This window comes from Coloeus monedula, assembly GCF_965178545.1.
Source record: "Coloeus monedula genome assembly, chromosome: 14".
NCBI classification, from domain to species: domain Eukaryota; kingdom Metazoa; phylum Chordata; class Aves; order Passeriformes; family Corvidae; genus Coloeus; species Coloeus monedula.
In genome coordinates, this window is record NC_138794.1 from 10,073,364 (window position 1) to 10,100,381 (window position 27,018).

Below are 27,018 nucleotides of genomic sequence, written 5' to 3' on the forward strand. Positions count from 1 at the left end.
GGATCCGGCAATTCACTTGCAATTATGCTTGGGGAGATGCATATCAAAAGCTGGGATACTCCCTCCCACCCTTCTCTCTCTGTGGGAGCCCAGGATCTGGGATTGCTGAATGTTGGGAAAAGTAGCTACTGCCCAACCCCACCATCCTGGAGACACAGGAGTCATCAGGAGCCCAAAAATTCAGGAGTGTAGGAGTTCACCATCATCTGCATTAATTTTACAGTTGGTATGGCCAGACCATGTAGCTGACAGAACCCTGCAGCTCCGCTAAGGGGAAAGGCTGGAATGATTTCTGCCTCCGAAGGCAGGCAAACAGACAAGTTGATTAAAACAAACAATAATCCACACTTCCCACTACAGCCCCATTCACCACTGTGCTTAACAGTGGCAAGATCTTTCACATTAAGGATATTTCATATCCTTGTTTTAGAAGTCAGCTGAACATTGATCACCACCAAAACATTCCCCTGTGCTCTTACCCAGAGTTTCACACACACAATGGTCACTCCAGTAACTTGCTCACTCTCTGATCTACTCCTGTACTACCAGTAGTTCACTCCTCTGATGTGTACATCATCTTCCACCGGAGCTTTTCTTGGGCTAAATCACAGCAGGAAAAGGAGAAAGGTCCTTACACAATGTCACTGAAATGACAGTGGTAACACAGCCTTTGTATGACCCCATCCTGCCTCTTGGCTTCATTGCTCTGTCCCTGTGCCCTGGTAGTGCTGGTGGAGCTACTGCAGCTCCAGGGCTTCCTCAGAACAGGGATCCAAATCCTCAGTGTTCTCTGCACGTGGTTCTCGACCTTCCCACATGTTAATACTCTCCAACAGTTACACTGTTTTTCCAGCCCTTTTTATTTTCACAACATCTTTGAAGGAGATCTGTGAAATGCTGAATCTTTAACAGATTTTTCTCTTGCTCCTAAGTGTTCATTAGTTACATACATACGAACACGCTGAAAAGAGAACAGATTTAAACATCTGACAAATTCCATCCCCTTCTCAATTTCTCAACTGTTACGCTGTAAATCGTTGTTTAACCATTTCCTCAAAGTTAAAAGGAAGTTAATGTTTAAAGTGAAGAACAAAACAACCCACAAATACAGTTTAATAAACTTCATGTGGGTTTTAGTCCCGTCCTTATTAATCATGTTTCAGCTTTGGTTGGTTATTATTTAAAAGTGCAATTCAAGCAAATTTAAAAGAAGAGCTTTAAGTCTTGTTCCAGAGTCATTTCAGGTTTACACTCAGTTCTGAGAGCAGACAATACCCAGGAATATCTGCTCTGGCTTCCAACTCTATTGAACAACAAAACCCCAACATGTTCTCCTTCTTGTCCATTGTGGAAGAGGAAAGACAATCCCATCACAAGGAAACCCAGCACAGCAATTTTAAGAGATTTAACTTTTCAGCTCGTGGCCCAGCTATGGATGAATGCCAGACAGCTCCTCTCCCAGACAGGGGAGTTCAGCAGAGCTGAAGGTTTCCTCAGGGGAAATTTTATCATCTTATAATCCCCATACTCCTGCTCTGCCCTGCTTCCCACAGCAGCAGAGGCTCCTGAGTCACCTGAAGGGCAGCACTGCCCTGGTGCACGCAGAAAACACTTCACTGGCCAGGGATGGAGCTCACCAAGCTGCAGTATCTGCTCTGAACTAGGCATCACCTCCCTCTGCAGTGAATGAAGGCAGGCAAACTCCTCTCGAGGGACAGTTCACTGATCTAAGGTACCTATGGCACAGGATGAACTATCAGGGAAGGGCTCATCTTTACCACTCACTCGCCCCTGGACAACCTAAACCTGACACACTGCGGCCTCTTCTGCATCCTTGTTCCTCTTTTTCCCAAGAACAGATCAGATTTACTGTTGTACCAGGAGTCCTTGGAGTCACTGCTCATTCCCTGGAGGCTGCAGTCCAACCTACTCAGTTCTCTTTGCCCTCACTGGCCTTCCAGACAGGATCCAAACCCACACCAGGACATCCAGGTCCTGCGAGGTACTTACACCTACCTGGAAACCAGTAGGACTTCAGAGACCTTAGAGGAAGAAGTCCAGATAGATGCTCTTGTCATCTGTCCTTAATCTACATCTACACCCTCACAAAGTTTATGGATGGTCCAAGTGAACAGGACACACCAGAACGAAGAGCCACCATTCAGAAATATTTTAACAAGCTGGAAGATTTGTCCACCAGGAGATGCAGGAAGTTTAACAAAGGCAAATGTACACAAAGCTTGGAAGAAAAGAATCCCTCTTCCTCTCTGAGTAGATTGTATGAGACATTACTGCAAAATATTTAGGGTTTCCCAACTTCCAGTGTGCATTTCTTAAGGTGTAGTTTCAATTAGTCCATTCCATCCTACAAAGAGAAAAATTACTGTTCTCACTCCATGAACCTTTGTAATGTGCATCATCCACTTCTACCAATCCAGTCTGCACAAGGAAGTTCAAAGGAGACAAAACCGGGGTGTGAAAAGGTTATATGAGCTAGCCTGAACAGGAGGGAGGCACAAACTCTTCTCTTATCTCAACTGAGGATAATCCACTTTATTTAGAGACATGCCAAAGAGCAATCCTGAACCCAAAATCAAAAATTCTGGATTTTAAAATGGAAGACAAATTACTTAGCATCAAACCTCTGCCTCTAAATGCATCCCAGTGATTTTCATCTTTCAGATACAGTTCCTGAACAGAGTTTTCAAGTTCATTTCTAAGTCTAATGCTTATTTTGACATGGACTCATGACCCTCTTAAAACTGTAACTGTTTCCAAAATTCAGGTACAAGAAATATGAAAAGCCTACACCTGCTGTAAGCGGCTGATGCTGCAGTCCAGCACTTCAGCATGTGACAGTGACTCTACTGTGGGCTTACAAAGCTGGAACTTCCAAAAAAATAAAGTTCCTGTACTGGCTGCTGTCTTCCAGTGTTGGTCCCAGGGGCTGCAGAACTGCCTGTGAGTGCCCAGCACCAGGGAAGGAAAAGTGCAGCCCTGAGCTGTGGCCAGAATCCAAGTGTTGGCACAACTGCACTCCCCAGAGGACAGTGCTGCCAAGGGGAAGGCAGCAGCACCTTCCAGGAACACGGTGCCTCCTGCCGGTGCTGAACTCCCAGGCTGTCAGGAGAACAGGAGGGTTGGTGCATCCTCACATGAGGTATTTTAGCTGTATCTAAATGATGAGAACTTGGGTACAGCAGTCCTTACCTCACTGTGACCTCACACAGCTCCAAGAGCACGGCCAAAGCAGGAAACTGCAGCAGCCATACACTGGTTAACAGCAGCATCTGCGAGCAGAGCTTAAAACCAGACCCCAACCTTCAGATGCCACACTGGGAATCTGATATCATCACCAGGAAACAATTACTCAGTCTGGCTGCAACTCAGTTTTCATGCCACTGTGTCAGGGATTTTTTTACTAGAACTCCACTTGCCCTGATCATTTTGTATCACTTTTGGTATGATTTATGGCATGGCTGAGAATATGATTACAGCAAAGCCCGAGCCAGCTGGAGAACAGGACACAGTATTACTGCCCACTCTACTTCTTAGCAACCAGCTTTTCTGAAGGAGATGTCCTGATCACCCAGTTAGAGTCCAATGAGCACTCCTTAGAGTCCAATGAGCACTCCCATGCTGGAATTTTCAGGAAACCCCCAGTGCAGCATTAGAACTGCTCAGAAGACAAATGCCAGGACAAACAGGCTGCAAGGTTTCCACTACCAAGGTCTTTCTTCTAGCCCAACAGGTCTGGCCCATGTCCCACCTGTAAAGCTGCTGCTGAGGGCAAAGCCTTATTCTTTCTGTAGGAAACAGGGCTCAAGGAAGCAACGGGAAAATAAAATTTTTTTTTAAGTGATGGTCTTAGCATTTTAAATTGCCAGACTAGAAGGCAAAAAATTTTGGGCTCTAGAATCACCTGCTCTCAGTTCAACTCATGGCAGATTGAAGACTTCCTAGATAATTTGGGGCAAACTTTTGATTCCTCTGATCCCAGAAAACATCTTACCACTAAATTGCACAGCTTTCACTACAGGTAAACTTGTTTAGTGTGGCCACTGCAAAATGCTGTGTAAACACTGAAAACAGCCTAAAATGTGAGATGTTTCATGTTTAAAGACAGACTTAAGAAACCAAAATGGTCCACTTAGCTAGAATAAGGTTTATCTACATGGTGGTGTGGATTATTTCAAAGAAACCATTCCAATAATTAATGAGGTTCATCTTAAGTTTAGTTTCATCCATCTTAAGTTCAGGCTCATCCTCCAGACACTGGAGCTTTCTGTTTTCTAGTTTTGAGATCACAAGGGTGTTATAAACTTTAAGTCACCCAAATGTACCATGCACCTGCTTTCCCATTCCCGGTGATTATCTGAATGAAGAGGATGAATGGATTCCTGTAATAGGAAACAAGTATCCCAACATGCAGAAACACTTCTTTCCCAACACATCTGCTCACACCACTCAGCACTCCCAGGACCAGATGCACAGGCAAAGGCAAGCAGAACTTTATCAACACTGTCACTAACACATGGGCTTTGCTCCCCAAGAGGTGGCACAAAACAGCAGCTCTGACACTGATCCCAGACTGATCCAGCTCAGTTATGTCAATTTAGTCATTGCTTAGAATTCACATGACCCAAACAGGTACTGCAAAAATTGCTGTTCACTTCTGCAGAGTAGCGAGCAAAGACCAACCAGTCTTGTCTCTTTTTCAGCTTTTCTACTGGGAATTTCGCCAAGCTTTTTCACCCCCTCCTCCATTCCCTGACTCAGGCAGTTAATACTGTGCCTACAACTACATTCCTCTTTTTTTTAAAGGTTCCTCCTCTGCTTGCCTGTGCTTTCCAGCTTTGGAAGCCCAGCAAGATTAACAAAACACGCCTGGTGACAAAAGCATAGAGCTGTTAGTGATTTAAGGCTTGAACTAGAGATATCAGTTTTAAGCTTCCCTCGGTGGAACTCAGCTCAACTTCCAGTGCCACTCACCTCAGCATCTCTGTTGGGGTTTTTTTAATCCTGAGGCACAGCGCCCTCAAATGGCTCCAGAATGAAAGCTGGAGTTCCAAGGGTGTAGTGCTTCTCACCACGGTGTAAGGATTAATCTCCATCACCAGGTCTGTTCTGACAGGCACATTTCCCAGGACCATGTGCTGGGAATCACTGCCTAATGATCCACTGATGTCCTGAAGTACTTTCAAGTTATCAACAATAACTGCAAACTATTCAATGTCTCAAGAGTCTCAGTCTCCACCACTGAGAAACTTTCTGTCCCACACAAGATCACCTGCTCCTGCCAGGATGCTCCAAGGAGAGCCAGGCCCTGCAGAGCCACCTGAAACTACAGTCTCGGGCAGAGAAATCCTGACACTTGTGGTGGGAAAAGCACCCTGAGTGGCATGTTCCTCCAACCATGCTGGAGCACTGGCTGTTCCCTGACCACGGCTCCCAACACCGACAGCAGGAGCCTGGTGGGAAGAGCCAGCTGCACAGCTGCCACAGGATCAAGCCAGGATGGCATCAAATCACCCCCAGCGGGACACAGCCACCTGCCCCATGGCTGGGGGACAGTGACACAAGATGTTCCCTCCTCCAGGATGCTCCTCTACAGCACCCTCAGGTTCTGCTGCCCACCCACAGCAGAATCGCAGGGGCTGAGGCCCCTCAGGGCCTGAGGCCCCTCAGGGATGGCTGAGGCTGAGGAAACTCCACAGTGGAGAGCCAGGGTAGGCCAAACACCCACCACGGGACAGCGCTGGAGCTCGGCAGGGCCTGGGACGCGAGGGGACAGTGAGGTGAAGGGACGGGAGGGTCACCTCGCTGAGGGGAGGTGAAGCACAGGCATCCTGCCTCGTCGGGCTGACAGTACCAGCCCACGAAGGGGAGCAGGATGGCATGGCAGTACCAGCCCGGTGCAGGGGAGCGGGGTGGGATGGCAGTACCAGCCCTGAGGAAGGGAGCGGGGCGGGATGGCAGTACCAGCCCGGTGCAGGGGAGCGGGGTGGGATGGCAGTACCAGCCCGGCGCAGGTGCTGAGGGAGGCGAAGGAGTCGCTGCGGTTCAGCGCGTGTCCCGAGTAGAAGCAGAGCCGCTCCCGCGGGGGCCGCCGCGCCTCCCCGCGCCGCCGCTCCACCGCGAAGCCCCGGGCCAGGAAGCGCAGGTCGCGGCGGAGGTGCAGGTACAGCTCGGCGCCGGCGGCGGGCAGGCGGAGCAGCACAGCCTCCTCCTCCTGCTCCGCCGCTGCCCGCCGGCGCCGGGGGCCGCCACGATCCCCTCCGGGCGGCAGCAGGTGGATCTTCTCCAGCGGCACTCGCTCCGGGATCACCACTTCCAGCTCCGCTCCGCCAGCTGCAGGCGAGAAGGAGAGAGGCTCAGGCGCTCGCACCCCGGAGCCGCGGCCCGACGGGGCGGCCGGGGGCTGCGGCACCCCCCGCTTCCCGGGACAGCCCCGCGCTCGGGTTTCAGCGCAGACAGCCCCGCGCTGGAAACTGTGAACGGGCTGCGCAGACAATGGAGCCAGCGGAGCACAGCGATTTATTTCTCTCCATATACACATATATTAGAGACAAAAACGTGCAGGGAAGACAGGAATAGAGCAAACGCTAAAGCTACTTGTATCATTAAAAAAAATATATAGCTCAGACACAAGCATCGCATTTCACCAACCCCAATAAAAATCTGCAGGGAGAAGGGGAAAAGCAGAGCGAGCCGCAGCCGCAGCCAAGGACAGTCAGCAGCTTTCCACATGGAACGCTACAGCAGCAGCGGGAGGACAGGAAAAGAAAATACAAAAGCCTGGAGCAATTCATCCCGCGGGCTGGAACCGCGGCCACGCAGGGGATGCGGTGCGTGCCCTGCGCTCCGCGCCCGCACGCTGCCGCCCGGGGCCGGACCCTGTCAGCGCCGCCGGGGAAGGGGAGCCGGGGCGGCGGGGAGCGCTACCTGTGCCGGCGTCCAGTCCGCAGAGCAGCAGGCAGGGCACGACGAGGGGCAGGAGGCAGCCGTCAAACATGGTAATGCGGCGGCGGGGCCGAGCGCGCAGCGCAGCCACAGGAGCACGGCCCGAGTGCGCCCTACCCGCCCCCGGCACCGGGGATCGCCGCGGCGCGCGCCCGGCCACGCCCCCGCCGCGGCTCCGCGCGCCCATTGGCGGCGGCGGCCGCCGGGACACACCCCCCGCTCCCCCATTGGCTGCGCGCCGGCGGCGGCGCGCGGGGAGGGCGCACGTGGGCGCGGGCAGCCGGCAGAGGGCGCCCTCTCCTGCCCCGGCCCGGTACCCGCGGAGCCGCTCCGGGACCTGCGGAGCCACCGGGGCCATCCCGGCCGGGCCAGGGGGTCTGACAGGCGCCATCCCGCCGCTGGGCAGCCCCGTCGTGTTCCTGCGTCTCCCTTTCCTCATCACTAAGGGAATTTAGACTCTGCTACGGCAGCTCGCTTGAGAAAGTTGCCCGTTCCTTTCCCAGCGCCATCCGCTGGATCGGTGCCAGGGCTTGGAAGACCAGGAAAAAATTAGGTTGACGATATCATAGAACGGGTCAGGTTGGAAGGCACCACAGAGGGGCATCTGGTCCAACCTTCAAGCTCAAGCAGGATTATCCCAGAGCACAGTGTTTGGACACACACAGATTTTGGGCAATGATCCTACATACTCTTGAAGCACTCATCATGTGGATGAAAATAAGAAACAAGTGCATAAAGCTCAAGACATATAAATTTTTTTTTCTATCAGTTCCCATTTTCACTGAGGTCCTGCAGCCACTGGAGTTCCTTCCCACCTGGCTGGGCCATGTCCTGCGTGTCCTCAGCTATGCAGGGATCAGAACAACTCAGTTTGGACAGGGGCTGTTGAAAGCAGTAGGGTGATTTCCAAGAGCAGAAAGGTTTCCGCTGCATTTGGTGGGCTTTGGATGGGATCCTGTGCTCCTGGCATGGCTGAGTCATGGAATGCAGTCAAGACCCAATCTGTTAGCTTTAAACTGTGGTGGCCCAGCAGAGCAGTGTCCTAGAGTTTAAACTTCTGCAAAAATCTGCAACTTTGTTCCTGAAATTGTAGAAGAATTCAAAGGAAGGCCCATAAAAAAGTGTGAATGACTCTGGCAGATCTCCCTGCACCACTTCCACCAGAATTGTCCAGAGCCGTACTGACAGCAGGAACGGCTCTGAGTTGCAAGCAAGTGGAATTAGGTTTGGATGCTCATCCCAGGGAGGGCAGGCACTGGGGGGAGTGCAGAGAAAAAGGCTGTTTGGAGCTGGGAAAAGGACTGGTGAGAGACATGAGCACCATTTTCTTTCTATCAGCATTGAACAGACAGCAAGAGCCATGTTTTCTTAGCGAGCTGCTCCTGTACAAGGACAGAGGCTGTTTGAGAGCCAGAATCCTGCAGATGCCTCCAGCTCTTCATCCTGCTGGCTGAGCTTTTCCCAGGCATCAAGAGACATGCCATGGCACACCATGGGCTGGTGCAGCTCTGGTGCAGCCTGCTGGTGCAGGCTCAGAAAGCCCTGACCTGCATAGGGCTTCTGCAGCACCTTATGGACACAAGAGCACATCCCACCTCCTGCTGGGGCCTCAGGAAAGCCCCTTGTCCCTCCAGTGTGGTGGCACTTGGAGGATGTTACTTGTGGTCAGCAGCAAGAGCAAAACTGAGGACCTGCAAGCAGCTCCCAGCAGGCAAAATCAGAGTAAGCCAAGACTCATGGCTCAAACTCTTTATTAACATGAGATCAGGTGAGATTTACTATCTCTGTATTTCCCACTCTCTCTTTCAAGGCTCACTCTGCTCTCAAATAAGAATTTGCCAAAGCAAAGGGACTGGCCCAGACCCATTCAAGTGAGACAAAATCTCAGTTTGGGGCTGCCTTGCTCTGTGTCAATAGTGTAACAAAACACGGAAAACAAAACCTCAGAGCCTGGATTTCCCTCCTGACCTGTTGTGAACCAACGATTTCAGTGCCTCCCTCCAAGGCCAAGGCCCCAGCTGGCACAGAGTGGGGCAGAGCTCCCCCACAGCTCCTCCACCTGTGGCAGTCCTCCTCTCCTGAGAACCACGAGGCAATTTGATTTGTGAGCTGTCAAACCTGGCCTGAGCCCTCAACAGCCATGTTTAAACCCAGACCACCAGCTGACTTCATTTGCTAAGGGACTGGAGCTGGTGCCTCAAAAGGGTTTGACAAGGGGACTTAGATTTATTTAAATTTTTAGTACATCCTTTCTCCCACCTTCCAAAGTCCTCTGCCAAAAAAATAATAACAATACAGAGAAAGAATAAATTTAATAGTGTAGTCTGTAACTTACTGCATGGAAGGACTTGCTCAGCGGCTGGGCTGGCTGGCACAGACTACACTGGAATAGGGATAATCCCTATGGAGCATCCCAGATTTCAAGAACATTTGGACAGGAGCCCAAGAAGCTGCAACACCCCAGGACAGGAGCAACATCCCAGGCAAACCTCAGTGTTGCCAAGGGCTGGAGCCAGGAGCGAGAGACAAACCCCACAGTGGTACCTACACAACAAAAGAGGGATCTGTCTTAGGAGCGGCACTGGTGGTTTTCTTGAATCCAAATCCCAAAGTTCCAGTGAGACACTGACTCTATTAATTGAACACCATGGGCTTTTCAGAAATACCTTGAAATTGTTACTGATAAGGATAACAAGTGTGTAGCTGTGGAGGGGGCTGTGGTCCTGTTGTGGTGATTGCATTGCTCCCCTGCTCCCAGCCTGTGGGACAGGGCGATGGTTCTCCTCTCACCATCACAGAGGTGGATTTGGCCCTGCAGTTCCTAGGAAACAAACCCTATCCCCCTCTGAAATTGGTGTGGGGTAGGTTTTTTTTCAATTTTAAATGTATGTCGAGGAAGCCAAGTTTCACGGCCATTACTGCAGAGGTAATAACCCTTTGGAGACTACAGACATGTGTTATATCCATCTTCCCAAGCAGTCACTTGGCTCGTCACCTGGAAAATGCCAGCATGGGAAGGGTTAACTTGGCCACTGCTCAGCCTTCCCCCTTCTCTCCAGCCACCCTTCTCCAAACCCTTCCTGTCCTGGTCCTTTCCCCGACCTCACAGGTGCTGCTCTCCTGCCGAGACACTCCGATGCTTTTCCTGCTCTCCCCGCAGCTCCTCCCCTCTCTGCAGCCTTTGGGCATCGGGAATTCCCTCCCCTCCGGAGGCTGCAGAGCTTGGCCAGGCTGCTTGGGCACGGACCTGGCAGGTGCTGCTGTTACCTGTGCAAATGACCCCCCAAAGAAGCCGGAGACCGTTTAATGACAAGTAGGGACCAACAAAAGCTCTTTTGTAACTTAAAACCACCAACCAAATATATACAAGTAGTTTCAGAGGTGCCAACATTGGTTTTCCTACAGTCTGGCTTTACACACTGAGCCAGAGGTTCAATTAAAGCTCTTCCCTGGGTACAGTGTTTCAAGCTTTGCTGCTTCATGTTGAACTCACTTCTTACAGGTGGTCTCAACGATCTTTAAGGTCTTTTTCAGCCTAAACGATTCTAAGTGGAGTCACCAGCATCTAGTACTGTTCATGCAGCCCTCAGCAGAGGCACTTAGGTTTCTCCTTCCAGCAGCCAGAATTACCCCAAGCCCATGAGAGAAAAACTCCTTCTGGGACATCTCTTGTCAAGTCTGGCTCAAAATGGGCAGTCTGTTCATGAGTTCCTGGGAATGAAAGAGCAGAAAGAAAAACGAGGGTGACCTGGAGGTGTCCGAGGGACAGAGCTGAGCCACCAGCACCTGTGTCCTCAGGGGAGCACGCAGCCTGCTCCAGTTCAGGCAAGCCCACGGCAGGAGAGCTGGGCCTGTCTTTCTCCTGGCAGGGAACTTTATTCACAGGCTGACAGCAGATCCCTTTTGTCACAGGGAGTTTGCTTTGGCTGAGCTGTGTCTGTCTCACAGTGAGTGCATCACAGGAGGTTCTCCATGAAGATCTTCCCTCCAAACACTTTCCCCCTGCCTGTCTCCAAGGGGCTTCCAGCTTCACCCAGCTGCAATGGGGAAAAACACCCTCTTTCCATAGAATATTGAGAAAAGAGAAGCAAATTATTCCTGTGGGATAGGGACTGAGGAATGGACTCCTGAAATTCCAGGTTGCTTCACGTCTGGCTGCATTCCCATCCTGGTGCCACTGCTGTCTGTGCAAAACCTCCCAGAGTAACTTTGCAGAGAGGGTGCAGATTTGGAGGGATCAGTTTGCAACACTGTCAGGACCAGAAAATAACATTGCACACAGGCCACAGTGGGAGAGAAAAGTCAGGCATATAAAAGAACATACTCCCAACCAAGCAACACAACTGCAGGGTGCTGGGAGAATCTGCTCCCTCAGGGTGGGCAGAAATTTGTGTAGAGAAATCAAAAATGTAAGTGCACCAGCACCTCCAGCCAGGCCGTGCTGGGATTTTCAGACACAGACAGGGCTAGTCCAGGGTCACTTTGGGATCGGGAGGCCATGCATAGATAGCCATTGGCTGGGCCGTAATTGTCAGCCACGCGTCACTCCCCAGGCATGCGGGGACAAATGGACAAAGCAAAGAGCTGCTGTTGTTTGACCCTAAAGTTCAGCCAGGCTTTTTATGAAGTCCAGCGTTGCCACCTCTGATGATGTTATCAGGAACCTGGGAACAGCTGGCACTTTCTTTTGTTATGATTTATGGTTTGTTTGGGTTTTTCCTCTCCAGACCTTGGCTCCTGCAATCATGAGATTATTTCTCATCTAACTCCATGTTTGACCCCCTGTCAGGCTGGGAAAGTGAGCTAGGAGAAACCTAGAGGGTTTTTGCCCTGGAGCAAATGAAGAAGTTCCCAACCTTGGGATTGTTTAAAATAGTCCTTTCTCAAAAATGATGTTGATTCTGTGTGGAGGCAGAAGTTCTGAATGCTTGGAGCTGACAATAGCAAAGCCCTTCATGCAGGTGCCACCTCCCTGCCACTGGCACTGGCAATATCCCTCATCTGGTGCTCCTCATCTCCTCTCAATCATCTCCCTTTGTATCCAACACCTGCCTTGGATGAGGATCATCCCCCCAAACTGAATATTTCATGTAAGGCTCCTCCTTCTCTGTGTATTCCTTGCAGCAGGACATAAGAAGCCAGAGGGGGAGATTTGTAAGCCAAGAAGGTGGTGCATGGCTTGAAAGAGGTGATGCCAAGGGGATGCACAAGGCACTTCATTCATCTGCATGGATGGCTACTGGAGCCTGGACCAGGTGGTCCAGTCCAACTGCACAGACCTAAAGAGGCTCCTTTTCACCAGGAAAGGACTAATACAGGAAACTGCCAACTGAAAACACTCTTAATAATGTTTTCCTATTTCTTTAACACCTCTCCCTTGGGCATTCTCTCCTCCCTTCACAGCGTCTTGGCCAATTAGACTTGCAAAACAAACAGAAAACTCAATATCCCCAGGAGCAGGGATTGCAGGGTCAGGGGCCCCATCAGGTGCAGCAGGGGCTCCAAGGTGGGTCACACCACAGGAGCAGCTCTCCTGCAGCCAGCAAGGCCCTTTCCCATCCCTGGAGAGGGGGGCCCCCAGCCAGGCACTGAGTGGGGGGACAAGCCATGGTGGGAAGGACTGTCCTCCAGGCACAGGCACTGCTGGATGGTTGCACAGAGATGGAGCAGGGCTGTGCCCCAAAGCCAAGCCCCTCTGGACCCCCAGCCTGGGTCTGTAAAACATCCTTTTTCTCTTGTGGAAGTGAAACAGCCCCAAGCCCATGTGCTGAGGTGATCATGGCTCTGGACTTTTGCTGTCTAACCCTTCTTTTCTGTCATATTCAAGCTGCTCCCAAGCTGCCCTCAAAGCTTTGTCAAACCATTGCAACTTTTACAGAAATTCATCAGTCGAAAACCTCTATCTTTTGTCCATGAGTAGTGATAGCACCAACAGCATTCAGATCTATTTTCCTCACAGGACCAATCCTTTACTCAAGTTTATGCTGATTTTCTTGGTTGCTCCCATTCTGGATGCAGAGCTGTGCAGAAGCATTACTACAATGCCACTGAGAGAAGCTGTGCAGAGTGCACAGCACAAAATCTCTGACTGCTTTTAAAAATTCACAACAGTTTTGTCAGCCTTCTCTTTTTCCTCCTCCTTCTCTTGGGGCTGCTCTGCAGTTGCCCCCTTCTGAGTCAGTCAGTCTTTACATTCCCTCCCCATCATCCCCAGCTGAATCAGTAAATTCCCCATTGCTGTCCCAGGAGCCTTTACTTTGTGCTCCGCAGCCTGGAAATGCAAAGTGGGATGTTTGGTTGTAGGATCATAAAATCCTAGAAAGGTTTGGGTTGGAAGAGACCCTGAGGATCATCTTATTCCAATGCCCTGCCATGGGCAGTGATGCTCCCCACTGAATCAAGTTAGCTTAGGGCCCCATCAAACCTGGCTTTGGTCAACTGATGTTGTCTGTCTGTGTTAATTGTCTGGCATGGGGGTCACTTGGAGCACCTGTTTAGGAAAAGAGCCCCACTTTTTGGAATCTTGGGCTGCCCTGAAGCAGAAAAAGGGTGATTGTTCTCAGGGGACAAAGGAGCAGGGCAGGCAGGGTGTGCTGTGACCATTGCAAGGCTACATCTGTAGCCCTGTGCACTTTGGCAGATGCTGTTCACCTCACACTCTGCTAAGGCATGGCAAGGGCTGCCTTCTCCTCCACAGCCAGCGAGGAAACCCCACTTCCCACGTCAGCACAGTGCACAGAGTCACCAGCATGAGGGTCACTGCGAGGTCTGGAGGGAGCAACGTGCCTGGAGTCTGAAACATATCCTGCTCCTAATCAGCAATAGCCACCAATACCTCATCCCAGTCCATTTGGGGTCATTTTTTGCAAGGTCGTACAGTGAACCAGGACTGGAATTGAGATGCTCCTCTGCTGCTGGATCCTCTCTCCCAACAGAGCTGGCAATTGACCTCAGCTTGGCTGCAAATGTTTATTCATAACTGCAACACATCAGTGCCATTCTAGGACTGTTAAAACTGCCAACTGTCAGGAATTCTGGGCTGGACACACAGGAAAGGAGAGGAGATGTGTGTCAGTGAACCTGGTGGCAGGGAGGATCCAGCCTCATCTGTGAGCTGGGATGGAGGGAACTGCGCTGACAGCTGGGCACCAGCCCATGGAAACCCTGCATGGAGAGAGCCCTGCAGGCAACCCCAAAGCTTCAATCTGCAGGCACAGGCAAGTCAAATCCAGCTGTCTCCTGGCTCTGAATGAGAATTCCAGGGAAGAGCTGGGGTCAGGTGGGAACCATGGAGGTTGTCACCCACAGCCCAAAGCGTCCAAACACCTCCAGTACATCCACAGCCATGGAGAGAGCTCACAGAATTTTTTCATTCTGCTGTCAAAGCAAACCAGATCCCAGCTCTCATAGCTGAGCACAGCCTGACCACAAGAGTTGTGCCAAGTAGGATTAAAGCAGCTTGTTTGGACCAATGGGTCCCTTTTTCCTGCTGACACTCATGGGGAGTGTGGGAGTGTTCACCTCATGCTTGGGGTGAAGAGCCTGTCTCCTGAGGCGGAATGGCACCATTGGAATGGCATCATTGGAATGGCAGTGTAACCCTCATTATTCTGAGAGATTTATCGTCCTTATTTGCATCACAGACATTAAGGATCTAGGTGAGAACAGGACTTCATTTACCACCAGCCACAAACCCTGTGGTTTGAAAAATATGTAGTTTAAAGAGATAGTATGAAAAATACAAGGCAGTACAGCAGTGTCAGAGAAGATTTAACATCCTTTCTTCCCCAGCCCTACCCCAGATATGCCATATACAGCTCTGGTACCAGGGGAGAAAGCAGGACAGTGCCACACCTACAGGGAAGGGGCCAGTGGTGACACCCAGGCAGATGCCGGCCCTTGGGACACCAGAACACTGGGCCTTTGGACTGGCATCAAACACTCAATCTCAGTAAAATTTAAGTGCTTTTTTTACCAGTGACATAGCCGACACTTGTTTCACAGTCAGACTGATCAAGTGGAAATTACCAGCTGCAAGAATTTTGCACCGCAATATTAAACGGAATCTCTGTTTTCAGGGGCAAAAAGACGGACAGCAACGCTCCACGGAGCCGTGTCCCGACGGGAGCCGTGTCCTGCTATTGCCACCTCGTGGGGCCTCGCAGCAATGACCAGGTCACCAACAGGGTGGTGGCGCGGGAGGGGCCCGGAGCGTTCTCATCGCAGCAGGTCCTTCAGCACTGGGCTCTCCAAAGGCAGCTGCAGCCAGAACCAGAGGGAAGCAATTCCCCAGTTCACTAAATGCTGTGCATGCCCTGCAGAACAGTCAGGGTCAGAGAACACTCCTCACCTCAGGACAAAGGGGACATTGCTACAGAGTCCTGTTCTCTGCTCAAGTGCCATCCTTGCAGGACCCAAAGGGATAAAAAAAGCTGCAAACACACAACCGCTACCTGACCTCACTGCCCTTGCAATGGGAAATGTATGAGGCATTCGTTGGTTGCTGAATAATTCCTCCTTTAAATCAGCAAAGGAACTAGGTAGGATTTGCACAGCCTGATAAGATTTAGCACAAACTGATAAGGTTTAGCTCCTGCTTCCCACAGGAAGCTTTCTTAGGAAATCCTAGGACTTCTCCTGCTCTGTCTAGAGCCCGTGACACAACCAAGACACTTACCCATCGGTGCACTCGGAAGGCCTTTTAGCAGCTTTCTTCTGCTCTTTGTTGTAGAAAGCAAACACACAAATCTTCCAGAAGCTCTTCTAGGACTCCTGGGATTTCCAGTCAGCCAGGAAAAGCACAAACCAACTCTGAGGTCCACCGGCGAGTCAAGCTCGCCCAGCAACTGGAGGTGAAGTGTGGGGTCGTTGCCACAGCTGCAGGTCTGCTGGGCTCCACTCGTGGCCGCCTCGGCCCAGCCCCAGCCCAGTCCCTCCCTGTCCTCTCACTCACATACTGGGAACTTTGTAAAGGAGCTTTTCCCAGATTCTCCTGCTTCGCTCCTGCCCTGGGAACTCTTTAGCTGGGCTCAGTCCGAAGCCGCTGGGGCTCGGGGAAAAGGAGTTGTCCTGGCTGCAAAGTTCATCTCTGAGTCCAGGCAACGCTGGCTGCTGCTGCTCGGAACGCTGATCCCCGGGATACAGAACTACTGTCTTTTTCCTCCTCCTTCTCTTGGGGCTTGTTTCCTCCTAACCTTGTTACTGCTCTGCTCTGTGATGTCAGTTCTGTGTTCAAGCGGTTGCTGTGTTGTCCCAGCCATTTTGCTCCTGCTTTTCCCTCTGCTCCCTTCTCTCCGCTGGCTCAGCAGCCCTCTCCTGCTGCACCCACGTGCTGAGGCGGCTGTGACAACCACGGCTCCTCATTTGCCTCTTCCTGGTAAATTTGGCCTTGGACTGTGGGCTTTAGCATCAACAGCCCAGGTGCTGCTATGATCCTGAGCACGCAGGGGACAGGAGGCAGAGTGCTCACTGAAAGTGAGGCTTCTGCCTTGAAAAGGGACAGACTGCTTTCCCATGAATGTCTTTCACAGGATACACGCCCAGCTTGGGAAGAGGCAAAGGCAGAGCTGTGTTCAGGTGAGTGTCCTGTGGACAGAAGGACTCATTTTCCGGGGAGGATTTTGCCCTGGGCTACAGGAGGAGGAAACTGTGGGGCGGTGCCCGGCTCCTGATGGCAGGAGAATGCAGTGCCATGCTGGCCTTGTTTTAACTGGTCACATGAGATCTGGGTCTAATTCTCACCAGTATCATGGGAAAAGCTCCTGTGAATTTCAGTGGGAATTTAATCACTTATTTCCCTGCTCAACTTCAACTTCTTTTAGACCAGCTTCTTTTGTGGTAGGAAAAATAAGGACTTTTCACCACCTGAAACAACTGCCTGGGAGCTGTTTCTTCCAACCCGGCTCAGAGCAGAATAATATTCCATGGCTACAAGGCCATGCTTCTTGCACTTCAAAGTCACTGCGGAGAGGGTTTATACTTGTTATTCCACTTAATGTTTCTGACTTTGAAATTATTATGGGGTCTCCTCTGAATGCTTTATGGGGTAACAAAACTCAGAAGAACAGGGCTCACTCCAGCTGAGTAAATAGAGGCTATTTTCATAAATCTTCCGACTATTGGAACATGAACAACATTATCCTATGTGCATTGTTATGACCTTGTGTTTGCAGAGTCGTGTTGAAGCTCAGGCTTGTGCTTTCATCCTTGTCTTCTATTAAGTCTAGAAACTTCAGGTAGCCCCAGAGAGGGTACTCCAGTCCAATAAACTCTCAGAGCCCCAATTGAAGCTCTCTGTAGCCAGCCTGGGTGGAGATCACACTGCTTTGATCACCTCCTTTTCCTTGGAGGGAGCCCATCAAACTGCCAGGGAACCAGAAACAATCATTTCCAGTGATTCTGAGTGAAATTAGCTCCCAGGTACATTTGTGGCTCATATTCTGCTCCACACCAAAGGCTCCCAGCTCCAGGGCAGCCAACAGCCCTGGACCCCTCCCACCTGGGCTGTGTCCGTGTGCTCAGCATGGACTGTCATTCCTGGTGATCTGCTGCTCTTCAAACCCACAGCTGGGGGAAGTGCCTGTGGAGATGGTATTTTTCTTCCAAATTCAGCAACTTTTTTTTTCATTCTTCACAGTTTGCAAGTTGATTGTAGCCAAAACTCACACAGCCCTGCTCTGTTTGTTTTCCATCTACTTTATTCTTACTCATAAGCTTAAAAAAAAAAAAAATTCAGCTAATAAAACCAAAGTATTCTGCTACAGTTCATTATTTGGGCTGAAACACCTTCCTTTGTGCTTGTTTGCCCATGGGAAGACATGGTAAGTCAGAGCCTCTGCAGTCTTCCCAACCAGGGAAGCAGAAATGGAAAGAAGAAATACAGAGCAGCTTTTCAGTTGATACAAATCAGCACAGCTCCCTTGTTTTCCATAGAGCTTTCCTGCTTTTGCCAGCTGAAGATCCACACCTGAGCTTTCTCACAGGTGCTTGTGATGAGCCACTGATAATCCCACAACAACCTGCTGGGCAGTAGCACCTCAGTCCTAACATACAAAACTTAATAAGCAGCCCTAATATGCACCACAAAACCCAGCTGGGTAGGGATACAAACAGGTGTAACCTTCCTGGTGTACATAGGAGCACTTACAAGTACTTCAATCAAAGCATAAATCTTGAATAATATAAAGGATGGATGAGGCCTCCATTAATTTTGTTTCCTCTCTGTTCATTAATTGTTCTAAAAAACACAAATTCATTTACAGACATTGCTGTTAGGTCTTGTGAAGGTTGTGGATCATCCAGCTTTTTCCAGGCAATGGAAAAACTCGGAAGAGTAAGGAATTAGTTCCTGAAGTAACGAGGCTCTCATCGGAAAGCTTGGAGGGAATGGAAAGCAGAGAGGAGGACACTGTAAGGCAGAAAAAACAGGGAAATCCTTACATAGACACCTGTTTTTAAAAAATATTTATTTGTACTGTGTATTTCAATTGACCAGACAAAGTCAGTGGCATTAAGAACAAAAAAAAGGTAATTATACCAAATAATATGAATTGACAAAATGAGTTGTGTGGAGTAAAGGAGATCTGTAAACCCAATCCAGAGCAGGCTGATAAATCTAAGTATGACACAAGTACGGAGGAAGCAGAGTACACACGGACAAGAACATCTGAATTAAATCCAGAGAAATTAAATGGAACAGAAGAGTTTCCCCTGAGTCTTATGGACTAAGATTTGATTTTCAGTCTATAGCTCTATCTTTGGCATGGTCAAAGCGACACAGCAAAAGCCAGATGCACAGTGTCAATTCATTGAACCAGGACACACTTTGTGAAATGGTAAAAATAAAATGTTAGAGTCTATCAGTGCTCCCATACAGGCCTGCAGTTATACTGCACCCGCACTTCGAGACTCTTCACAATGAGATTATAAAAATGTTGAATCTGCATTGCATTGCATTGAATAGACTGAAAATCTTGAAGCACCATGACATGAATTTCTTTAGCAGAAATTGTGCCCCCACGACCTCAACTTCTTGTTTCTGAGTTTCCATCAGTAAAAAGGGGAAATTAAACACACATAACTCCAGGAATGACCAATCTGGTGTTAACAGGGGACATTATGACAGCCTATTCCCACTTCTTTCTGTGCTGTGGGTATTTATAAGCAGGACTGAGTGATTTACATTCAGAATTTTTAGGGCTATCACCTTGGTTGCCCATGACAGTAATCCCTGTAAAGGGCCCTCTGTGGCCTGCCTGCCTTCCACCCCTCCCACTGCAATGTTATTTGGTTGTTTACTGTGCCCAGACTTAATCTTCACCTTCAGGATGTTATTTTCTTCCATATTCTTCTGTACTCACCCAAAATTTGCCTCAAAGTTTCATATCTGAGTGTATTTATCTACCTTTTGTTCTTCCTTTAGGATCTCAGTTTCAAATCAGCTTAGAACAACAGTTCTTGCAATTAGGTTGGATAACTGCAATCCAAAATTTTTCCTAGGCAAGACTCCAATAGAGTTAATTGGCTTCAGTGGGAGACTTGTCCTGAGTAGGAAAGGCAAGTTTTGGCCTCAAGGAGACTATAAATTCCAGTTTAAAAATCAGTAGTTGTTCAGAGGTTCATTCCTGTGACAACATCATTCTTTGTGTTTCCTTTCCTGAATTCCTTTCCTAGTCATAGGAGGAAAGCTTCTGGCACCAAAATCAAATGATAATGTCCTGGCCACCTCCCAAAATTCCGTTACATCTCGAAGAAAGCACCGTTGTCTCTCCAAGGGAGTGTAAAGCCTCCAAGACGCTGGGTTTCCACGTTTTGTTAGGAAAGTGTTTTTCACGCAGGCAATAAATGAGCCCCGATAAGAACTGTGCCCCTGCCAAACTCTCCAGTTGCTTTACATGATGCCACCAGTGCTTATACTTCCCATATTCTGCCCCCCCTCCCCCCCCCCCCCGCAGTATTTAAGGTGTTCTCCTTATCTGTGCAGGAAGGGGACTGCTGGCCAAAGGCTGCTGAGGGGGTTCTGCCCACTCAGCCCAAGTGGCACCACTGAACTACAAGCACGGAGACAGGGGCCCCATTCCACCACCACACATCTCCCTTCCTTCTCAGAAGCTGTAGGCCATGCTCCTTCCTCAGTGTAATTCCCTTTGTGGTAAAACATGCACATTTGGGTCCAAAATGGTCCAAAACATAAGTAAAAAATTATAGACACTGTAAGAAAATCAAGCCTCTGTAACAAAGCCATCCTACAGCTTCTTGTAACTGCATGAAATCCACTTCTTTTTCATATCTGAGATTCCAAACATTTCCCATTCTTTCAATGTTTCAGTCACTGAATTACATCCCACTTGCCAAGGAAATCTTGGGAAAACAAGTCAGTCATATAATGCTTCCCGTAGGTCACCAATTCCTGCCGGAGCAGCCAGAGGGGAACAGAGCCGTTCTGAACCAAACACTCTGCACTGAGGCTATTCTAGGAGTGGTCCCCTGGCCTCTATCAAGCTACTGGATTTAGGTCCCCAGATGATCTCAGCTACTGTAGAACCACATGCAGAGCCTCTTGCCTCCCAAACTTATGACACAAATCCTTTATGACCTTGTGAGCTAATGCAGAGGGAAATGGGACTGGCACCACCCTGTTTACAAGGCCTGGGCTCTCCATGGAGAGCCCCGGGACTGAAAATGCTGCTGCAACCCCACTGGTGTTAGAACAGAAGTGCAAGTTTAGGGTAGAGGCACTTCAGGTAAGAGGAGCTGTTGCTCACTGGTTACAGCATATACAACAGCATGTGGCTGAAGTCACATCCAAGTTTGGGTCTAGCTGATGTGACTCCTGGATTTCATAAAAGAGCAGAGATGGAAATACAGATCCTGGTATCAAATGAATGCACAGCAGTGACAGTGTGACATCCTGTGCCAGTCCCGTGCTCCCCAGTGCTCGGGTACCTGCAGCGAACACTCCAGAACCACAGATCAGAACTGGGTGGCCTCGCTCCAGAGAAGGGAGTATCCAAAGTTGTGAGACAAGCTCATGAGAAGGGAATAGATGAGATTTGCTTTTAACTTTCTGGTCTGAAGATGTGCCTGGAGCAGGAGGTGTTTGGCAGTTTTGAAGACAAAAAAGTGCACAAGAACCTGTGAAAAGACCCAGTTTCCATTTGCCCTCTTCTCTCCCCTCTGTGCCTTCTGTTCTAACACTGGGCCAAAATGACTGAAAGACATCTAAGAAGCCTGGAGCTCAATGGAGAACTGGGGCTGAGTTTTGCTGTTTTAACAGCAAAGACTTCCTTGACACAGTATTTCAGCTATCTATCACTTCAGAGAAAGACAGTATTTCTGCACTGAAGCCAACACTTCACAGACAAATAATTTGAATTCCTCCATGTTTGCTTCCTCTGGCCTCCAGAGGAAATGAAATATAACTCAGAAAAATACCCATTTTGATGAGGGTTTAAACTGAAAAGTAAAGACTAAAATGCCAGTCACTGTACAGCACTGTCAAATTTTTCCCACATTGAGTAATTCTGGTCCCTAATGGAGTTCACACTACCTACCTACCATAAAATGTCTGTGATTTAAACTGTTTGATGAAATATATCTTAAATCAGATTGAAAACCAACACTAGAATCAATGGGACACTAAATTACTTGACTCTCTTGAGCTTTGCCCTTGTGGAGCACTGTCAGTCAGCGTGTCCAAACATCTTTCCACACACTCTGCAACGATTCCGAAAGTGGGTCATTAACACATTTTGTCATGTTATGCAATTTCTCCCTCTCCTCTAAACTGGGCTTTTTTCCATGTCCAGTAGCCAACAATGAATCAATCACAGTCTCTCACAAGCCTTTTGACTTAAATCCTATCCTGTAGGTTGGGCTAAAACCAGAGCAGGAATCACTGCAGGAGGTGAGGCAGGACAGGGCTAGTGGTGACTGCTGCTTAGGAGGTGTTTGCTTGACCCACTACTGTTCTTGTTGCCATTCTTTGTGGACTCCTCTTCAGTATCTGTAAGAGAATCTTCCTCCTCTTCATCGCTCCGATCATCTTTCAAGTCCTAGGGAGAAGAAAAGACTGTGAACATATTCTACTGCCCCCCAGAAACACACCCTGCCCCCAAAATGGAGAGATTGCTTAACAACACTTTAATCTTGCAGAACCAAATGTTCTTTAGTCAAAACTGCTTCCATGGCCTCAGCACAGCCACTTGACCCCTTCTTGCTCATATCTGCTTTTCCTTGTAAAGTGTTACTATTAATCCCTGAGTGCTGTGGGATTAATTAACAGCTGTGAAGTGCAGCAAAGATGAAAAGAATACTGTTTAAAAGCTAAATATGATGAATACACTCACCCAAACACAGGAGCTGAGAGGCTGCCTGCTTCTGACAGGTGTAAACTAAACAGTGGTGAGTTGTGCCAGCATGTCCCAGCACCAGCTTTGCTCAAAGACACGTGCTGACCCTAAAATGCTCTTTCCTGCTCAGTGGTGTACACAGCACGTCAACAGTGGCACAGGGGAGGCTGTGTCTGTACAGCTATTTCATATCTTGGGTTTATCATCCTGCTAAGGAAACTGCCCAGGAGAACTGCTGCTCCATGAGCAGGGACAGAAGGGGTCAGTGAGGTAGTCTGGCCTTAGGAAAATCCCTCCCCAGCTCCATAGGGACAGCTCCTAACATTTGGCAATCATGCTTCATCCCAAACAGTCAAAAATGGAAGGAGTGAATGTTTCCACCACACAGACAAAAGTCATTGTGTCTACCCCTGTGTTTCAGGGAGAGGTGAGACCACACTGTGCTGTTTGTCACGGCACATAAAATACACCATTAGTCTCCTATTTCTCAACTCCTGCCATAACCCAAGGCCCTACAGTGTGTTCAGAAGTTTGCTTCAAACAATCAAGGCTTCAGCATTAAACCCAAACACCCCTACTTTCCCTTCAGTGCACAAGCTCACAAGAGCAGCACCTGCCTGGAAGACTTTTCACACCAACGAGTGACCTGCTCCATAGACTTTGGGCAGGAATGCTCTAGTTAGAGATGTTGTACATCCAGAAAACTCTTCCTTCTTCCTGATTCCTAAGTGGTGCCCAAGAAGAGGCACCACTTGTTATCTTTTTGTACTGAAGGATGCTTGGCCTGAGAGAAACCTGGGGCTTATCCTCATGACAGAGACAGTGCTGCCTCCCGAGCCATGTGCTGGAGCTGGCAGGAATGTCAGCACAGAAATACTCTGCCTGCACAGCCACATTAGGACCACTCTGTCGTGGATAAATCTGTTCTTATGTCATCCATCTGGACCTCAGCGTCACAAGCAGAGGCTGCTTGTTCTCCCTGTGATGTGCCAAGGTCAGAGTGGTGATACAGGGAGGAAAAACCAGGGTTGTTCCTGCCCCTCCTGTACGTGCTCTCAGAATGAACTAACAATTCCACTTCCTTAGCGTGCTGCTCTGAGGTCTTTCTTAAGCACCAAATTCTTGCAGAGAAAATAAATAACAGCCCAGTAATAACTCATCCAATTGCAATCTCATATCCCTTCATATATTACACTCCTAGTAAAAGGTATAGGGCTAGAAAGCAAATTAAAGCCTGATCTCTGGCTCATCACAAACTATAAACTTCCTGGAGATTTTCTTTTGCCTTTTCCCTAACAACTTACAAAGGGTATCAAAACAAACAAATCTTACTGTAAATACTGTAAAATAAACTTGGCATGCCATCAGTTAGAGAAAAGGCAAGACAGCCTTTCCCACACAATTTATGAGGTTCTGGCTCTTTCAGATCACCTCACTCGCTCTTGGTATTTTTGCCATTTGTATTTGCAGTAAAAGACAAATGCTGAGGGGGTGGGGGGAGGATTGTTGCTTTTCTGCCACCAGAAATGTTTCAGAAAGAAAAAACAAACTAATCCTAAGCACTGTCTGATGCCAAATCCACTGCACTCCCTGGAAGCGCTCTCATCTCCCTGAGGCTGCACTGTGGGCAGTGACAGGGAGCAGCATTTTGGGGCTCACTGGGAATAGAGTCAGGGAAGTTTGTGGTATTTCATTTGGAGTCCCTCCTTGTGCTGCACACAGGTTGCTGGTGCTCAAGCCTGTGCTTAAGAACAGCTGGCAAACTGCTCTGCTTTGAATGATGGCCACTATGTGATATTGATTCCTGTTTCCTATAGGAATGAGCTGGCATTTCCAGCATGGAACTGGAAACTCAGAGTTTGCTTCCCAGTTTTAATGCTGTCAAGCTGGATGCTCTGATTAAAGGCACTATATGTAGTAATTAAAAATCAGGTCATGTTTTTTCCAGCCCACTGTAAAATGCCTGCCTTTGAGAGAACATCTTACAGATTTCAAAGCAGCAGAATTAAATTTCTTTCTATTCTGAAGTAATCACTGAAAAATTCTTAATTTTGGGAAAAAGTGTTACTTCTGAAATCCTGATACTAATCAAGAAAAAATGCTGCTAAATTAAATTTAATTTTTACTATATTTTGTACTAATAAACTTGCTTCCTGACCAAGTGCTTTTACAAATTCCTGCTTTAGGAAAGTCTGGCCATTTTTGTCTGGCTTGTTTAAGTGACAGAACTTGAAATAGCAATAGCTTCATCTGTAACTGGAAATCCAAACAAACCTGTCTTTGCAAACTGTTTAACAGACCATTATAAATATATTAAGATATCCTAAGTGAAGTTTGTGCCTCTTAACTTTGACCTTCTAATACTAACAAAAATTGTAACATTTCTAGGATTTTCCCTGCCTTAACACCAAGATGTTTTCTCTGAGCCCCTCACATCATATATTATACTCATGTTTTCCAACTCAAAGGGTGTGCTCTGACTGTCCCTGAGCAGCAGCAGATGAATATACTATCAGGAACACAAGAGCTGGCAAACTGTAAATACCACAGCTGAGGCCATCATTAATACTCAATGCTTTAGTTTAATGGCATCAACTGCATTTATTATACTTCAGCTGGTTTAGAGTAACAGACAAAATGGATGTGTAGGTTTTCTGTTCTGGATGACTAACCAATTTAATCTTTATAAATGGATGAATGGTTTCAAGGTTTATGAGAAGCAACACTAATGCTATAAAGTCTGCAAGAGAGCCATTTGTAGTGAAGCCAAAGCCGCAAACTTTTATAATCTTTTTTCCTTTTGTTTAACCCTTCCACCTGCTGCTCAGTCTGCCTCTTTTAGTTAAATGAACCGTATTTGTTAAGGTAGTTTTGGCTTCTTGCATTTCACTGCTGTTAGAACATGTATCATTGAAGTCATTAGCACTACATGAACGGTAAAGGACCTTCTAAGTGACTTCACCATGGAAAAAGACTTCTCAAAGTTACAAGATGAACAAAATTCATAGGCCACCTCCCAGCCTCTTGTAAGCAGAAAAGTACTGGTCAAATCTCCATCTAAACTAACAGAGAATTTACTCCTAATTGTACAAGTTTGTCTCTCAATAAAGCACTCAGAAATCACTTCCCTCTTGACAAGCCCTTGGCCCTGCACTCCGCTACAGCTGAGGAGAGCAGCAGAAGGACATGGCTGTGCTGACAACTGATGGAAGTGTTGGTTTCCTGTCCCCTGGGCTGGTGACACCATGGGAACATCACTGCTGAAGTGGGGCTTCCCTCCTGCCCCCCTTTACTGGGAATGTGGCACCTTCGTCCAGTGCATGCTGAGGTCACACTGCAGCCACAGCTCCATATCTGCCACAGCAGGGTAGTTCAAGTGGAAAGTGTAAGAGTGGAGGAAAAGACAGTGCCAAGTAGTATTAAAAAGGCAAAAATATATTGTAGCAACATGGACTGATCCTACAAACAGAGAGGAAGCCTTAGCAACATGCCTCTGGTTTCTCAGAAGGGGAAGGGCCCTTGCTAGCAAATGCACTGTCGGTTCCCTGTGAGGCTGGGGAGGCCCTGGCACAGATTGCCCAGAGAAGCTGTGGATGGATCTCTGGGAGAGTCCAAAGCCAGACTGGACAGGGTTTGGAGCAACCTCCTTTAGTGGAAGGTGTCCATGCCCATGGCAGGGGGTGGGATGGGATGAGCTTTAAAGTCCCTTCCGACCCAAACCAATTCTGTGGTTCCATGATTCTTACTGTGTCCGTGTGAGTGGTGGGAGATGTTCCAGACCTAACTCACCTGGTGGGATCAACACTGACTCCAGGCTTCTCAGCAGCATAAGAAGATTTCAATTTGGCCTCTGACTGGACAAGACTAGAACCAATTAATCTTTTGGGTTAAGCATAGTTTACACCCACACAGTTAACTGGATTTCTCCTACCAAGTACTGATGTATCAAAACAATTCAGAGCTGATTCCAGAATTTTGGTTTTTAATCTGGTGAAATTTAGATTTTTGGACTTTCAAATACTTATAATTTAGTTGAAATTTCCTGACTCTTAAATGTATCTTCTATTAAAATCAGAACCTTGTACCTTAATTCTACCTTAAAAATATTTTCATTTAAACAGCCACAAACACATTGACTAGATCTTGATTTTTCAATGTAAAGACAGTAAATTCCACAGCACCTGCACATATGGAAACAGCTTGAAGTACAAAGATGAAAGCTATTAGTCAGGTCAGCAACCACCGCCTCAAATAAAAGAGATAATAAACAAGAGATAATAAAAAGTCGGTCCAAATAGATAGAAGGGGGTACTTTTCTAACAAATAATGCTATAAAGCTGATGAATCTCTGAGTTCAACATGTTGAATTCAACATCAATAATTCAACTCAGCTGACATATGACTTAATAAGTCTTTACTTTCCTATTGAGACTAAGCAATATACATTTGGATTCAAGCAAACTCTTCTGTATTTCCAGCCTGGAAGATTTTATTGGAAAATATATTTCCCTTTTCAGCTCATACACACCAGGCAACATAAATAATGTTTATCTTCCGTGGAAGATACATAGTTGGACTCTGCTTTCTGCAGTTTTTAAATGAAGATGCAGACTTTCTAAGTTAATTGAATTGGACATCTTGTGGCAAAAAGTCCTCTTATTTAGTCTATCTCTTCTATGTAATACCATTCCCCAAGCTTTCCACT

The 27,018-nt window shown here is 48.1% G+C and overlaps 2 protein-coding genes across 4 annotated transcripts in view; both read right to left on the minus strand.

Annotated features, from left to right (window-relative positions):
- ADAMTS17 (ADAM metallopeptidase with thrombospondin type 1 motif 17) overlaps nt 1-7,015 on the minus strand; it is a gene marked incomplete at both ends in the record, with an annotated part of 152,857 nt that extends 145,842 nt beyond the window's left edge. The window contains 2 exons of the mRNA XM_082291026.1: nt 6,020-6,351; nt 6,946-7,015. Coding sequence (XP_082147152.1) covers nt 6,020-6,351; nt 6,946-7,015 — 402 coding nt within the window. The remainder of the gene's footprint in view (nt 1-6,019; nt 6,352-6,945) is intronic.
- Nucleotides 7,016-18,456: 11,441 nt separating this feature from the next.
- CERS3 (ceramide synthase 3) overlaps nt 18,457-27,018 on the minus strand; it is a 43,523-nt gene continuing 34,961 nt past the window's right edge. For all 3 annotated transcript variants that reach the window (XM_082290673.1, XM_082290671.1, XM_082290672.1), the window contains one exon: nt 18,457-22,016. In XM_082290673.1, coding sequence (XP_082146799.1) covers nt 21,885-22,016 — 132 coding nt within the window. In that variant the 3' untranslated portion in view covers nt 18,457-21,884. The remainder of the gene's footprint in view (nt 22,017-27,018) is intronic.